This window comes from Alligator mississippiensis, chromosome 12, assembly GCF_030867095.1.
Source record: "Alligator mississippiensis isolate rAllMis1 chromosome 12, rAllMis1, whole genome shotgun sequence".
Classification (NCBI taxonomy): Eukaryota; Metazoa; Chordata; order Crocodylia; family Alligatoridae; genus Alligator; species Alligator mississippiensis.
Window position 1 is genome coordinate 29,987,348 of NC_081835.1, and position 17,670 is coordinate 30,005,017.

Consider the following 17,670-nt stretch of genomic DNA (forward strand, 5'->3'; position numbering starts at 1 on the left):
TTTTTGTTGGATTTTGTAAGGGCAATAGCAGTTCAAGGACTTACTAGCAATTATCAGCCTGTATTCAGGGAACAAGTTTTTTCCCAAAACTGAATCTGAAAATGTGGGGTCTACTTATATGTTGGGTCACCAGAACAATATGGTATTACCCTCTTCAGTGTGTGTGTGTGTGTGTGTGTGTGTAGATAGATAGCTAGCTAGATAGATAGCTAGATAGATAGCTAGATAGATAGATAGATAGATAGATAGATGCACACACACACTTCACTACATACCCCACCTGTCTCAGAGGGCATTCATTACGTACTGGACTGGTTGCTGCTGCATTGACAATGACAGTGTTGGCTTTATGTACAGGAAACTGTTTGTGTGCTCAGCAGCTACAAAATAGGATTTCAGATAGGAATTCTTAGGTAACTCACTGGCAGAGGATGTAAACCAAGTCATCTGAAGTGCATGTTGTTCACTGTAGCTCAGAGTTGGAGATACTCTAAAAGTAGGGTTCATGTAGAGCTAATATAGTCAAATAATTTTAAGCTGATGTTGAGTCAAGTGCCAGTCAGAACATATTTAGCATACACTTACCTTTGAGAAAGGAATCTGTGGGTACATCTACACAAGATGTTTACTGCAGAGTAGACTAACTAGCTCCACAATAAACCTCTCAGCATCTATACTTGCAGGGCTGTTAGGCTGGAGTAAACTAATAAACTCTGCAGCAGGGTAGTAGTATTTACAGGTACTACCCTGCTGCAGAGTTTTTCACTCCACAGCACCGTATGTGTAGATGCCGATGCGGCTGGCTGGGGAACAAGGGTGCTTCAGTGCGGGACCTGCCTGGTGGCTAGCCCCACATTGGAGCACCTATGTGCCCCAGCCCCAGCCAGCCCATCCACAGTATGTTAGGCTGGGTTGGAGCAGCCCTACGCTGGCAGGCTGACCCCCAGGGTCCCCTGCCAGCCAGGGTTGCTACAGCTTTGCTCAGCATGCTGTGGTCCTGGGTGCACATATAAATGCAGCACCCAGGAGTTTATTGCATTGCATTAATATGCACGTGCAGATGTGCCCTATTTGGACATGGGATTATTTTACTTCTTCATTCTGATTCCAATTGTTCTTTAGAAAAATGAAGTTCCAGCCCATCTGTTAAGTATTGATTAAGATATTTTCCACCAAATGAAACCTAAGTAGCAACTCTACTTGAAAGCCTGTAGTTACTTCAGTCCAGCCCTCTCTAGCTAGTGCTAGAGCTGCAGTAAAGATGAATGATAATACCAAAAAGGAATAAACATAACCAGCAAACATGGAATTTATCCCCCAGAATTTGGTTCCTTAGTGTAATATATTCTTATCTGGCTTACGTTTGGAAACCACAATAGCAAAAATGATAAGAATTCTGTCTGCTCTGCCTGGGCCCAGTAATGAATGAGGACTAGGGTTTATTTTGATCTAATTAACTTGAGTGCTTATGCAAACCTGAAATTAATATTTCAGCGAAACATTTTTCTGACCACCACTTTTTTGGCTCTCTTTAATAGATCAGCCAATACACTGTCTTCCTGTTCCATGGTCCTTTTCCTATACCAGGCCCTGACCTCCAGCAAAGAGAGGCCTTGACTTACCCTGACTACATAGCAGCTTTGTGATACGAAAAGCAGGGACTGAGATGAAGTCCTTAGTATCAGAGGACTACCTAGAACCAGCCTGCAGCAGTGCTTTTGGAGAGAGAGGTTCCCAAGCATGCCCTGCTCATCTGCTCTCATTCACACATGCCAAACACAGATATGTTGTAGTGGAGCTTTTTCAGAGAGATCTGCTCCAAAGCATGTAGCAGGCACAGATTTAGCATGTGTGACTGGAGGAATCTTTCCATGGGAATCTCCAGCATACAGTGGAGCCGTTGCCATGAAGTGCTGCAAAGTCATATATCCATTTACTCCCCAAACTGGGATTCAGGCTTGTTTTTATAGAAATTAAAACCCAATTCAGTGATTCTGTTACTCAGATAACATTAGCTTGTGGCATTTTCCATGCCTAAAGGAAGACAGTTCCTTCCACAAGAGAGAGTTGTGTAGGACAGGCAGGAGATGGGTAGAGAGATACAGCAAATCAGCAAGGTGGTCAGGGTGTGATAGGCACAAATCGTAACTGAGTCCAGCTTGGCTGCTGATTCTGTTCTCCAGATCCTTCATTGACTCTACCAGGTTGGTTCTACCTACTCTACAAGACTGTCTGTATCTTGGTCCTTGGATTGAACAAAGCACTTAAAGACATGCAGGACCTGCTTATATAAGGAGAAGTTGTTGGAGATGGGAAGCAGCCCTTTTTTCTGTCTAAATATTCTGTTTTATCAAAACATCTTGTGGCAGAATATTGGTTTGGGAACTTCCAGTGCTTCTTTGGAACCTTTCCCTTATGTACAGATGTGTATAAATGCTTACAAAAAACTAGCTGAGCCACTTAAGTTACATAATACATCTGTGTTCCATGCATAGGCCTAAAAGTTGGGGAGTATACAAACAACCCTATCTGAATGATTCCCTTGGACAAATACAGATATGAGAAGGATTGAAGAAATTCAGAATGATAACAGTTAGGATTTCTGAATGGCCTGTTTGCAGTAAATATTGAATGAATTGTCATTAAAGAACTGTCATTAAGCAGAAGAGCAACCAACCATACATTTCGTAGCAACTATTACTTCTGTTGATGTAACGCCTTCTGCAGTATCTTAAAGAAATGCACTTCTTTCCAAGATAGTTTTCTGAAGTGAACTGACATTTGGCAGATAAAGTTTCCTCCTTAACTGCAATTTTTGTGGCAGAAAATGAAAACTTCCAGTGTTTTTAATTTTCTATGTCATTGTCCAGATGAAAGGCCCATTGCTAGGTGAGTTGCAACAAAAAGTGGAGGAGACGGAATTGTTGAAGATGGAGCTACAGATGTTGGAGACTGAGAGAGTTAGACTGTCACTGGTGGAAGAAAAGCTCATGGATGTTTTGCAGCTTCTTCAACAACTTCGAGATCTGGTATGACAAGAGAACAGTCTAAATATCCAGAGCTGTTTTTAGCAGTGTCCACCCAAAAGTAAAAAGAGCACCTCTTTTACCCAAATGCAAGGAGTCCCTTACCTACAAGGTACACTGTTGCACACCTGTCAGCTCCAATGGTTGCGATTTCCCAGAAAAACCTTGATTTCCAAACTATCCCCATCTTCCATACAAAGTATAAGATTAAAAAAAAAAATTACTAAATCATAAAGTCCAGGCCTTTTCCAGAGCAGGCTATAGCCATTTGTATCCCTCCAGTAAGAGATAATCACATTTTAGACTGACATTAAGGGATCCATCAAGACTACATCTGACTTCCTAATCAGGGATTCTTCGACACTGTAGTTCCTTCAGAGCACAAAATGCTCTCCAGGTCCAATTTGAAAATGGTAGAAACATATCCTAATATTTTTATTAGGATTTATACACAGGGGTCTCCTTATTACTACAAATCAGATCATGTAAGTCCCTCAAAATTGACTTAGGAGATGCAGCAGTTTTAGATTTGGTTATGGATGTACAAGAGACTGGGATTACTAATTTACAACACAGAGCAAATTTGGTCAATTTTGGCACACATGAGATGCATCTACATGTGTACTTTAGTGAGGAGTTGATTAATTAGCTGTGCAGTAAAGTGTCACTATCTATATTTGAACTGCTATTAGGGTGCAGTAAATTAACTAACTGCTGTAGGATAGTACTTTTTGGGACAAGTACTATCCTATCGTGGAGTTATTTAGTACACTGAAACACATGTAGACAGTGACTAGAGCTGGCGGGGCACTAGGGTGCTATAGTGTGGCGACTTCTTGCCAGCCCCTGCTTGCCAGTGCAGGGACTGCATACCCCAGCCAGCCCCTCCACAGTCTGCTGAGCCAGAGTGGAGTAGCTCTGGGCTAGCAAGGTGACCCCCCAAACCTGCCAGCTGGGCCTACTTTGACCCAGCTCAACATAGATTCATAGATGTAGGGTCAGAAGGGACCTAAGTAGGTCATCAAGTCTGACCCGCTGCCCTGGGCAGGAGAGAATATTGGGCTCATATGACCCCAGCTAGGTAATTGTCAAGCCTCCTCTTAAAGACCTCCAAGGTAGGAGCCAGCACCACTTCCCTTGGAAGTTGGTTCCACATCCTAGCTGCTCTGACTGTGAAATAGTGTCTTCTAATGTCCAGCCTGAACCTACTCTCAAACAACTTATGGCTGTTATTCCTTGTTGCTCCGGGAGGTGCACAGGTGAACAGGGTCTCTCCCATTGCCTGCTGGTCCACCCTGGTAAGTTTGTAGACAGCCGCCAGGTCCCCTCTCAGCCTTCTTTTGTGAAGGCTGAACAGGTTCAGGCCTCGTAGCTTCTCCTCATAGAGTCTGCCCTGCTGTCCCCAGATCATGCAAGTGGACCTCCTCTGGACCATTTCAGTGCTGGCCAAATCTCTTCTAAAGTGCGGTGCCCAGAACTGGATGCAGTACTCCAACTGTGGCCTGACCAGTGTTGCATAGAGTGGGAGGATCACCTCCTTGGCCCTGCTTGTGATGCATCTGTGGATACATGACAAGGTGCAGTTGGACTTACTGACTGCGTCCTCATGTTGGCAGCCCATGTTCATTTTGGAATCAATAATGACTCCAAGATCTCTTTCTGCCACTGTGCTTTCCCCAGCCTATAGGTATGCTGCTGGTTCTTACTGCCCAAGTGCAGTACCCTACACTGGTCAGTACTGAATCCCATCCTATTCTCATTCGCCCACCCCTGTAACGTGTCCAGGTCCAGCTGTATCCTGTCCCTCCCATCTAGTGTGCCCCACCTCGCCACAGACCTTGGTGTCATGAGCGAATTTGAACAGGGTGCTTTTCACCCCCTCATCCAAGTCACTAATAAAGAGATTAAACAGTGCAGGCCCAAGGACAGCCCTGGGGGACCCCACTGCCCACATCCCTCCAGGTCAAATATGACCCATCCACCACCACTCTCTGGGTGCAGTCCCTCAGCCAATTTGCTACTCATCTGACTGTGTAGGCATCAGTGCCACAGTCACCTAGCTTTTTAATGAGAATGCGGTGGGAGACAGTGTCAAAGGCCTTCCTGAAGTCCAGAAAGACTACATCCACTGCAACACTTGCATCCAATGATTTTGTGACCTGATCGTAGAAGGCAATCAGGTTGGTCTGACAGGACCTGCGCTTAATGAAGCTATGCTGGTTGCTCCTGAGCATCATCCCCCCTGCCGGTCCTTCCCAGATGTGCTCCTGGATAATCTTCTCAAAGAGCTTCCCCAGGATTGAAGTAAGACTAACGGGCCTATAGTTGCCCGGGTCCTCCCTCCTCCCTTTTTTGAAAATGGGAACCACATTGGCCCTCTTCCAGTTGTCCGGCACCTGGCCAGAGCACCACGAGTGCTCGTAAAGCTGTGCCAGGGGACCGTCAATAACCCCTGCCAATTCCCTCAGCACCCTGGGGTGGAGAGCATCTGGACCTGCTGATTTGAACCTGTCCAGCCCCTCCAGAAGTTCCCTAACTCAGTCCTCCCTGACCCTAGGCCTGTCAGAGTCTCTCCTGAGTCCATCCTTCAGTCCCAGGTGCACATGTAAATGCTGCACTCAGGAGCAATAAACTCCAGTGCAAACTGTGCTGGAGTTTATTGCTGCATGTTAATTGCACGTGTAGATGAAACCATGGTGGAGGTTTTGCTTTCCTCTGTAGTGTGGGCCACATCTCATTTCTTAGATCTGAGCATATTAGCTAACTATTTTCCTGTAACTATTTTCTTGTCATTGTAGAGTGACAGGGCCTTGGCAGTATCTATCTCCCCTGATTTTACCTGTAACATGTTATACGGTGTTTGTGGTATTTTGGCTATTGTTCTTTTTACTTGTGCGAGGGCTGGAACTGGAAATTTTGAGGATTCCAGTAAATGGTTGTCTGGGAATGTGGGGGACTGGACTTAATGGCCTGAGAAGCCCTTTCCAGTCCCACGTTCTTATATCTAACTGAGGTTCATAGGTGAAAAGCTAACAGAGACTAAGAAATGAATGGTAGGAATCTTCCCCATGAAAGCCTGAAGCCAGATACAACTTTGGTGAATTAGTTCAGGTCTGACTCCCCATACATCTCACCTACTTGTCTTTAGCTGTTCTCTACCAGTGGCCTGTTGGCTTTCAGTACTCATCATAATGACCAACTTTGCAGCATGCAGGCCCCTCTCCCTATCTGGAGTCTGAGGTGCAGCAGTTTAGGCTTTCTTTTCTCTACATACTAAAGAAATATCTTTGAGAGTAGGTCAGTGACATCGTCACATGCTTGTGATACAATGGCTACTACTTTCAAGGGCCTGTGTCCGTCCAGTATCAGAACGTACCACCCACATTCACCTGTTCATTGAGACAGGAAATGAAGAGTCATAGCCCTCTCTTATGGTTCTGTAGTAGCTTTCATTCCAGAGTTTAAACACACACGCCTCTTTCACTCTGAAATCACATTGTCTGCCTCTGATCTACAGTCTCGGCTGGGGTGAAGTAAAGCTCTGCTGTAACACAAGTCAGCTATGTTACACACCAGTTATAGTGCAGATATGAAGATTTTACTGTTCAATTTAAACTAGAGAGAGGAATTAGGGAGACTGCAACATTCAAGCTAGGATTTATACCTCATTAAAATAAGAGATGTAGTGTCCAGAGATGTTTATAAACTTAGTCTTCTAGCAGAGGCTTGTCCAAATTTGCTGTGGCTAGGAGCTGCAAGGGGGTGCCATCCTGTAGCCCTCACGCTGCACACCACACAGGTGGCACATGGTGGGGGCAGCACCCTTGCCCAGGTTCCTCCTCCTTGAACAGGCTGCACTGGGATGCACGGACCCATGTGGGTTCTGGTGGTGGTGTGTAGCCCACCAACAGCACACAACCCTCTATCCCTCCATGCAGGATCACTCAGCAGCATGCAGCCCCCAATCCCCTGTGCAGGACCTGTTGGTGACACGCAGCTTGCCCACCTCCCCCTGCCCCCATCATGTGGGATCTGCTGCTGACCCAGCCTCACAGCAGTGGCATGCAGCTCCCTCCCACCCATCATGCAGGATTCTCTGGTGGCGCACAGCCTGCTTCCCCCATATAGGATCTGTTGGTGGCATACTGCCCCTTGTCCTCTGCCATGCAGGCTGCTTAGGTGGTAGTCCCCAAGACCCACAGGGCATACATTAGGTGTTTGTGAGCTACATGTGGTCTATGGGCCACCAGTTGGACAGCCCATTCTAACATACCCACTCATGATGCTGCTGGATACTCATTTCAGTGGGAAGTGTACAAGTTATTGAAAAAGCAAGCCCACTCTTTGCATCACCAGTGATGCTTAGAGAAGTCTCTCATGGAATAACTCAAAACAGAGGCTACTTTGTGTATTGGAGCTGAGGGAACTGCAGCCCAAAGCAATCTGACTAAAGCCTAAAGTGACACTAATATTATACATACTGCTTTTTTTTTTTTTTTTGAGGGGGGGGAGGTGATGAGAACTGGCTAAACAGGTGGGCAAGTAAGATAACATTTGAAGCTATACAAGTCTACATTGCACCCTTAGAAGTTAATTCCTTGGTTTACTATTTAGGATTTCTGAAAAGCCAATCAGTATGTCTGTGACTAGATTGTTACCTCAGATGGTCACTTTACTATGCTTGAAGTATATTCATGTTCCACTGCTGACTTCAGGGATCAAGTGCAATATCTCACATTATGGTAACTTCCTTTAGCACTTGACAGCACCAATTTTACTTTCACATCTCAAGTCTGACACTGCATGCATCAATAACAATCCAATGAAAGATGTACTATTAAACTGGCAAAGAATGACTGATGGTGATTGACAGCAAGCATAACAACTCTCAGTGTCATGACATTAACATGTCATTCACTGGTCAGCAGTGTTGTTGAAAATCATTCTAGCCTAGGAGATGATCCATCATACACTGTGCCATGTCTTTGTTACAATACTGCTTGAATAGATATTTAACTGTATGCTTGAAAGCTTTGCCATATATTCTTTATTTCCCTCACAACAATTACAGATTCCCAAAGTAAAACAAAGCTAAGCATCTGGAATCTCAGAGGCTGCTTTTAGCTATGCAGTGTTTATAGCATCAGCTGCTGGTTTGAAAATAAGCCAAAATAAGTCAGTGTTGGATTTAATATTACTAGAAAAAATATCTTATGTGCTGTCATGTTCTACAGCTGCAGGACTGTGAACAAATGTCAGTGGATGATGATGATTTACAGCCTTCCCTACACAGCCGAAAGAATGTGCCATGGATTCCTGTGTAAGATGCACTTTAGATCAGAGCAAGAAAGCTTATTCACAGGTGACTGTAGTTTGCAGTGTGTTGCCTCTGCATGTTCACTTTGATGCATGATGCAGGTATAGGAACTTTCTAGAAAGCAGTGCCTATCTAGGGCCAAATATCTTCTCACAGCACTGAAAGCTCAAAATAGAGGTTATAAGGGGGTTATACACTTCTAACACCCAAGTGTATAACAGTATAAGGAGTATTGCTCAGGCATTCAGGGATGAAGTCAGGAAGGCCAGAGTGCTATTGGAATTGCAGTTAGCAAGGGACATGAAGGGTAACAAGAAGGGTTTCTACAAGTATGTCAGAAACAAGATGATGAACAGGGAAAGTGTGGGTTCCCTACTGAATGGGGGAGGCAACCTTGTGACAGGATGCAGAAAAGGCTGAAGTACTCAGTGCCTTTTCACCTCAGTTTTCACAGGCAAGGTCAGCTCCCAGATTACTGCACTGGGCAGCATGGTTTGGGGAGGAGGTGAGCAGCCAGCAGTGGTGAAAGAACAGGTTAGAGACTATTTAGAAAAGCTGGACATGTACAAGTGTATGGGGCTGGATGTGATGCACCCAAGGGGGCTGAGGGAGTTGGTTGATGTGATTTCAGAGCCTCTGGTCATAGTCTTTGAAAACTCATGGCTAACCAGGAGAGGTCCTGGATGACTGGAAAAAGGGCAAATATAATGCCCATAATTAAGAAACAGAAAAAAAGGGAGGATTCAGGGAACTACAGAACAGTCAGCCTCACGTTCCCTGGAAAAAAAAAGTCATGGAGCAGATCCTCAAGGAATCCATTTCTAAGCACTTGCAGGAGAAGAAGGAAATTAGGAACAGTCAGTGTGGATTTACCAAGGGCAAATCATGCCTGACCAACCCAGTTGCCTTCAGTGATGAGATGACTGGCTCTTTGGATGCAGGAGACCAGTGTATGTGGTATACCTTGATTTTAGCAAGACTTCTGATACAGTCTCCCACAACATTCTTGCAGGCAAGCTAAGGAAGTATGGCATGGATGAATGGACTGTAAGGTGGAGATAAAATTGGCTGGAGCATCAGGCTCAGAATAGTAATCAATGGCTGCATGTCTAGTTGGCAGCCAGTATCAAATGGAGTACCCCAGGGTCAGTCCTGGGGCTGGTTTTGTTCAATATCTTCATCAACGACCTGGAAGATGGCCTAGGGTGTACCCTCAGCAAGTCTGCAGATGACACCAAGCTGGGGGAAGTTGGGGGGGCGGGGGGGAGGGGGAAGAATAGTAGATAAGTTGGAGGGTAGGGCTAAGATTCAGAGAGTGACCTAAACAAATTGGAGGATTGGACCAAAAAAAATCTTCTGAGGCTCAACAAAGACAAGTGCAAAGTCCTGCACTTAGGATGGAAAAATCCTATGCACTGGTACAGGCTGGGGGTTCACTGGCTGGGCAGCAGCCCTGTAGAAAAGGACCCGGGGGGGGGGGGGGACGACAGTGGACAATAAATTGAATATCAGCCAACATTGTGCCCTTGTTGCTAAGAAGGCTAACAGCATACTGGGCTGTATTGGTAGAAATGTTGCCAGCATGGCAAGGGAAGTGATGATTCCTCTGTATTCAACTACTCGAAGGAGGGTTCAAAAGAGGATGGAGCTAGACTGTTCTCAGTGGTGGCAGATGACAGAACAAGGAGCAAAGGTCTCAAGTTGCAGCAAGGGAAGTTTAGGTTAGATATTCCAAGATTTTTTTCACTAGGAGGGTATAAGACACTGGAACAGGTTACCCAGAGGGGTTGTAGACTCTCCATCCTTGGAGGTTTTTAAGACCTGGCTAGACAAAGCCTTGGCTGGGATGATCTAGTTGGGGGTGGTCCTGCTTTGAACAGGCGATTGGACTAGCTGACCTCCTGAGGTCCCTTCCAACCCTCATTTTCTTTGATTCTATGATTCTACGAGTGCCGCCTCCTACTAAATCCAAGAGTGCTAGACAAGTAAAACTTCAAGAGGGCAAGGTGGATAGGTATTGTGAATAAGCAGAGGCAATAACATTTCAACTGGAGTTACTGCTGTGTAATCTTTCTTCAGGAGTGCTCTTGCTGCCTATTTCCATTTCTTGGAGTTTAACAAAAACAATCCACCCCGCCCCAGGTGAGAGGGCTGAGATGGCCAATTAAATGTAACAGAAGGACTGCCAAAGTATGCATCAGCATCTACATAACCAACTTAAGAGAGTTGTGCTTCTTAAGCATGTAGCAGCCCAACAGGTTTCTACAATGGATCCATTACTATGGAAAGGCAACCATCTACTAGTTCTAAGACCCTAAGGTACTATCAGTCAGGCTAATGTTTAATACTTTTCCATAAACAACAGCCAATGGAGGCTGAAAAAGAACTTCTCCAGCTGGGTCTCTGGAATGAGACATGTAATAACCACTTCTGCCTTGTATGTGTTAAAAATGGCACCATGATTTTAAATATTAGTGGGAAGTGAGTTATACCACTCACCTTTCAAAATACACAGGTTCTGCATTATCTCAGCCAGGCTTTTAATTGTTTTCAGCTTGCTCATCTCCTGCTTGCAGTCCGTGAAGTGAATAAACATTTAGATTTATGTGGGCACAAGCTTTTGAAAGCTTTGCTATAGTTCCGTACAGGAAATAAAGAATATATTACAGATTCCCTTAGTAAAGCCAAACTAAGGATCTGGCATCCTAAAATCTGCTTTTGGCTGTGCAGTATCTATCTGCAGCTGCTGGTTTGCAAATATGCCAAAAATAAGTTAATGTTGTTGGACTGAATTTCATTTTGTTTTTCATTTTCAATGCCAACACACTTTCCATATTTTCAGATGTAGCTGGGTATATTTAACCTCATGAAAGAGATAATTGTTATTTTGTGTTTTAAAGAACATATCTAAGCGAGCCTTGGGAAAAATCTTGCTGAGCACTTTGGAATCCTGCCAGGACAACCAACATGGTAAGAAAGTAAATCATATTTAAGGAACAAGTAGTGGACAGTGTCTATAAGCATAGAAGTTAGTCTGAAATCAGGCAGAAGGCAGGGTAGATTTGCACTTCACGATTAACTAAATCTGATACAATTAGCGTAAGCTGTCATGAGCAGTGGGCATACTTTATCAGAGACTATGAAGGGACTGAAGGAAACACAGCTTCTAAATGGAAAGTAGTGATTAGAATACAAAAGGGTGGGGGTGGAAGAAAAAGAAGGGGACACTGGGGATAGGCAAGGTGGGGAGGAGAAAGAAAAAACAAAGTAGTCAACTCATTGAGGGACATCAGGCTTATAAAAGCCAAGGCAGGTAATGTGATAAGAACCAGTAGTCTTGGTTTAGATAAGGGGCGGGCAAAATGTGGCCCGTGGGCCAGATCCAGTCCACCAAGCCATTCTATCCGGCCTGCAGGGCCCCTAAAAATTTAGTAAATGAATATTTATTCACTCCTGGCAGCCTGTCAAAACTGACAGGAGCCAGGGGCAGTAGGAACCAGAGGGAGCCCTTGTGCAGCCCAGCCCCACTCCACCCCCAGCCAGTTCCCTGCTTTCCTGCCCTTGCCCTTGCCCTGCTGCATCACCAGACTGCAAAGCACGGGACCACGCTGATACGGGGGGGCCGGCGGCACAGTGGTGTTCGTTCATAGCGTGAGTCCCACACTCACACTCCACCATACATATGCGCAACCCCCCCTCACACTGCCACACACAAACCCCAGCCACCCTCCCTACACACCCCATACCCACCCACACCCCACATGTCCACACACACAACCCTCCACAGCATACAAGAGTAAGGCTTAATTTTAAGCTGTTGTGCAATCACTTCTATGTACAATACACAAACATGTAAATCAGGACAAAAATATTTTTTGAAAAAAATCAAATTAATGAATGCTGTAGATGTTAGCTTTTTAGACTATAATCTGGTATTTTTCTGGTTCTGAGATGGCAAAACCCCTTGCTGAAAGGACTACTTGAGGGGGTAAGGGGAGGGACTTCTGGTCACAAAGGTCAGGGGTTAGGGGGCAGGACTTTTGGTCACAAGATGATGACCAGTAGGCAGGGCACCCATCAAGGGGCAGGATTATCCATATGGCCCTTGACAGCTTGCCAAAAAACATTCGGGAAGCGGCCCTTCACCCAAAATAATTGCCCACCCCTGGTTTGACCATAATTAATACAGTCCAGTCTGTGGATGATTTCTTGTTCTGCAATTTCCTGTTCAAGTTTGTTTTTCAAGTGTTGTCATCTAAGAACTGGCACTGAGGTCAGTGAGGGTAATATGTCCATGGAGTTTAAAGTGTTCTGCTACAGGAATTCTGTTTTTCTGGAATTGATCAGATCTATGGTCATTCATCCTTATGTAGGGATCACCCTGTCTATCCAATGCAGGTAGCAGAAGGGCACTTTAAGTAAGTGATGGCATATATGAGGTTGGTAGACGAGCTGATGAATGAGCTTTGGATGTTATAATCCATATTACTTAGTTTGTGATATGGTCCATGTTGCAGAGAGGGCACAGTTAGCACCTGGGTCTGAAGCAAGGTCTTAGTTTCTTGGTGAGGATAGCAGTTTGGTCTGTATTTGAGAATGACTTTTAGGAGGTAGATGACATATATAGCAACAAGAAATTCAAAACTTCCCGTCGGATGGGGAAATCAGTGACTATTCAGGTCTCTTAAAGCTAAATCCTTCTAGTCATTGAAACTGCAAAACATGCAGGGAATCACAGCCAAATTTTAGTGTTCACATGAATTGTGTAACTAGCTGCAATCAACAGAAGCCATTTGTGCATGTCCAACAGCAATAATGAGTCCTGGTCCCAAATTTTGCCTGCAGTGTCAGAGGGTTGCACAGGTCTGGAGGACAGAATGTGTCCCAGAGTGTGTGAGAGAGCCACTCTCACCATTTACAGTTCCATTGTCTACAGCTCTTTTCACCTTTAACTTAAAGAATGCAGCATCCTTTAGTAAAGTAAGTGGGTCAACCTTGTTCCCTTCTATTAATAATCTTTCATGTTCTTGATATGAAAATTAAAACTTGGAAAGTCCTCTCCCCTGACAATGGCCTACTGTGCAGAAGTTGCTGTGGCAGAAACTGTGCTGCATTTACAGCCTGGAGGTTTGGATTTGATTACTTTGTTTCTATTAGCAGAGAATATTATAAATATTTCTATTATTCAAGGAAGCTAACATGGTGTACCAAGCCAGTTTGCCTAGGAAGACTGCCTGCAGGGACTCTTAATAGGCAGAGAGGGGTCAAAGAAGAGATAATTAAAGGTTAGATGTGACCCAGGGGTTTGGTCCATGGAATATTAATAACAGCAATTCAGGGAGAGAAATGTGTACAGAGTGTTTTGACTTGCACGGAGCCTTCTTACCATTTAACCTATTTGTTACTACTACACATAGATTCACAGGCAAGACATTCTTGAACAACATGGCTGCACTGGGAACAGGGAAGGAGCAGGTATGGCAAGTGGTAAGCCTGTCCCAGTGCACCTGCAAGCACCAAAGGCAGCCAGGTCTGAGCTGCTGGCCCAAGGAACAAAGACATGGCAGATTGTACCTGCAGGTGCACCAACAGCTACTGTGGGTGCAAAGGAAGTGTTCTGGCAGCTCTGCACTCCGATAGGATATTGTACTGACCACACATGGAAACAAAAGGCTCCGGCACATGTGCACAGAGCCTGCTCTGACATACTGGAAATCCAGCGCGTCAGAGCAGGCTCGATTAATCAAGTCTGCTGGAGCACAGAAAGTGACGCACTCTGGCAGCCTTCTGTGTCATGTGTATCAGCGTCGCTGGCAGCAGCAGATGGCAGGCCCTTGGGGTGCTAATGGCTACGGCAGCCAGAGCCCCCTGATTATGGAGACAGAGAGCCTGCCTAGGTTAAAGTATGCAAAATTATGGAATTATGCATGGTCATACTTTATGTGCAAAATCACGTGGGTGCATATTTGAATAATTCCCCAGGGTGTACCTAGATTTCCTCTGCTCTGGACTGGCTTCGTACCAGATGTGACATGAAGCAGCTTTGTAGTCGATCATTTTCTCACTGTTTGAGAAGTGAGAACTACTCCAATAGCTGATTGGAGTAGTTTCTTCCAGACTGCTGTGACTTGTGTCTAGTCTTGACTTGAATGATGAGAAGGCATTTAGTCAACAGGCTATACCCATCTCAGTTTCAGGAAGTTTACCTGATATAGGGCAGTGTACATCTCAGACGCCAATACATTTAAAATCTGTCTTTGTTCAAACAAGGAGGTTGGGGACTAGTGAGGAGGGAGTTTCAAGTAGGAAGCATGCAGAGGGATCAATTTGTGCATATAGTTCCTCTCTGTGTAACTGTGGTGTGTGGAAGAATTCATTATTTGTTCTCAATATTTCGAAATTCTACGCTTATTGTTTGAAAGGCCATCTCTGTAAATGAGAAGTCATTTGTAATTGTTCAACTGCCTCTTCCCGACTTTGGCAATATGCTAATATACTTTGTAAATTTCTTTTAAAGGAAAAGCCCATATTTTTGAGGTCCTAGATACTCTCTACCAGGAGTTGGCTGCAAGCGAACTCTTACAAAGCCAGTCTCTCGAGAAGGCCCAGAGCCACCAGTCTCTGTCTAACCCACTGGTCATCTCTTGCTGAGCAACATTACCATCTACAGCTTTTCATGACTGTTCAGACAATGATACTTAAACAGAGAATGCAAGAATGAGATTTGCCATATTCAAAGGAGTTCAGTAAAGGAGAAAAGCAGTACAACAATTAAATCATAAAATCCCAGGTATGCTGCTTCTGGGAGCACCTCTAATGCCTCAGCTAATTGCAACACAGTCCTTTATTTCGAAGAACGTTCACATTTCATGAGGATTACTTAATGATGCCCAACTCTGAAGCCTAACAACTGCCACATTCTGGCATTTTAAATTGTACCAGCTCACCAAATAAAGAGCATCCCAGATGCACTGACAAGCCTAATATACAGTTTCAACTCTGATAATAGATTAGGTAGAGACAGTTTTTATCTTTTGTGGTAAATGAATCAGTTTATTCAAACAGTGACAGTCTGTGTAACCACTAGATAACATGTTTTCTTAAGGTAGAAGAAACAAAATTACTGTATTATAAGATATATATGCACCTTTATAAGCCAGTAGGGCAGGCTAAGGACCTATATACAAATGTGTCTATCCATCTATGTGATCATGGTTATACATCTTATTTAATTCTAATTCTAGCATTGTTTCTGATCCTCTGTATCTTTATTTGAAACTATGAACAATTTAGACATGTAATTACACTTTGATATCAATCAGCAACTATCCTTTCTGACTCTAATCTTAGACATAATATTTAATATAAAATATAACTGCTTGAACAAGTGCCAAGTGATCTTGTTCGCCTGACTGTCAAGATGGAAAAGGCTGAAAAGATGGAGAGCTTCATCTCACACCGTCACAGATTCCATCATCCAACCAGCAAGTGATATACTGATACGGCTTTCCTATATCATCCAGTTACCCTGAATGAGACTGTATAGATATAAAGCAAGGTCTTATCTGCAGGCAAAAGCAATTTGAAGGAAGTAAAATGCTGGACATACTTATGAAAGTGCCTAATATTTAGTCAATAATAAGATCAAGACAAAATTAAGTCCAAAAGCTGCAGCCAAGTTGTTACTGCTACTTAAATAAGCCAAAAGGCAGAATTTCTTAACACAGTCTAGCGAATTTGCATAGTTAAAAAAAAAAATAGTTGTTTTATAGTTCTTTTGGGTGCATATAAAGAATTTGCTTTGCCTGAGATAATTCAGGCAATGAAATGAGGCTGTTTATTTAAAAAATAATATATACTTGAAACCATCTCTGCACTGGTTTTCCCATAAGAAAAATGGTTCAAGGCCCAACCTCATTTACTTTTTGTAATCCTTCATATTTATACACCATTATGTTTATTCATGCAAATCAGATGTACATATACACTTAATTGCCAAGTATTGAGTATCATTTAGAAACATGCTTATGACAACAGTTTGCAGTAGATCTTTTCATTTCTTTTGGGGGATAAAAAAAAGGGGAATGGAAAAAGTGGGCCAAATTCTGCTTGTTGAATTGGTTCTCTCTAGATTTATACTGAGATTATAGAACAAAATTCAGCATAGTAACTATGTATTTACATTACAGATATACATTAATGTTAGATTAGACTTAGATTGACAGGCAGTCATGATGTAGGAGTCATAAGGCAATAACAAATTAAATATAAATGTAACAATAAAAAAGATCAAATAGCAAAAATACTGTGCATTTTCCTGTTTGTGTTCATTTCCTCCAAAGGAGAAAACAATGAACCAGATTGCTCTGTGCAGCTCCTACAGATGTCAGCAAGAGCACTGCATTTATACCAAGACAAGATTTGTTCTACTGCAAATGCTGGCAAAACCATAAATACTGACCAGGATGTATGTGCGCATTTTATGGGAGTAGTCTAGAACGTATTACATACCTGGTTGTGCATTCTCCAAATGATGGAGGTAGCCTCAGCTCCTTACAAAGGAGCATACTAATTTTTTCTGCCACTGTCTTGCTACTTCACTTCCCAATATATCAGATAGCCTGCCATCCTGATGAGAAGCTAGGGAAGTCATGTAACCTAGATGCTATGCAACTCAAACAGCAATTAAGGTGTAACTGGAGACAGAAAAGGTGTCACTACACTGTGGTTACTGCTGCTGTTAATGAAGTGAAGAGCAAGTGCTAATGAAAACTCTTGCCAATAAGTTTGCTGGAATTGTGTAAGATGGGAAATAGCAGAATCTTGTCTTGTGAAAAATAGTTTCCCAGTTCTGTACCATTTTCTAGTCGCATAAGAAATGGCTGCATCAGAAGTGCCCCAACTAGTTCTCCTAAAATAAAATACTTTCAGAAACCCAATAGAATGCTTGAACACTACAAGGCACAGGAGCTCCTTCTAGTGGAATCAGAATTTTTGTTCCCAAGTTCCAAACTAGCCTCACTGTATTACAAAATAAACAGAGAAAAGAGAAATCTCAGCACATGTATTTTTTCCAGCAAAGAAATAAAGTTACCAATCCAGAACCAGACATTCTGTACAGTAGTTTTGTATGGTTGCTTTGTTATGTAGCAGTAGAAAACGCTCCGTGACAAAAAGGTTGGCTCCCCAGTAAAGGAGAAATCTGTGATATAGAGTCTGGATACAAGTGAAGGGTAGGATTCTCTTACCTTTGTGCACCTAAATAACACCTTTCTAGCCATGTAAGTGGCTTATTTGGCATTTACACACGTGCCCTGTAGTCCCAAC

At 43.5% G+C, this 17,670-nt stretch overlaps 1 protein-coding gene across 3 annotated transcripts in view; it reads left to right on the forward strand.

The window, feature by feature from the left end:
• EFCC1 (EF-hand and coiled-coil domain containing 1) overlaps nt 1-17,452 on the forward strand; it is a 120,714-nt gene extending 103,262 nt beyond the window's left edge. For 2 of the 3 annotated variants that reach the window (XM_019495473.2, XM_014596826.3), the window contains exons 6-8: nt 2,871-3,029; nt 11,244-11,313; nt 14,861-17,452. In XM_019495473.2, coding sequence (XP_019351018.2) covers nt 2,871-3,029; nt 11,244-11,313; nt 14,861-14,994 — 363 coding nt within the window. In that variant the 3' untranslated portion in view covers nt 14,995-17,452. The remainder of the gene's footprint in view (nt 1-2,870; nt 3,030-11,243; nt 11,314-14,860) is intronic. The other variant, XM_059715846.1, reaches the window with a different exon arrangement.
• Nucleotides 17,453-17,670: the final 218 nt, after the last annotated feature.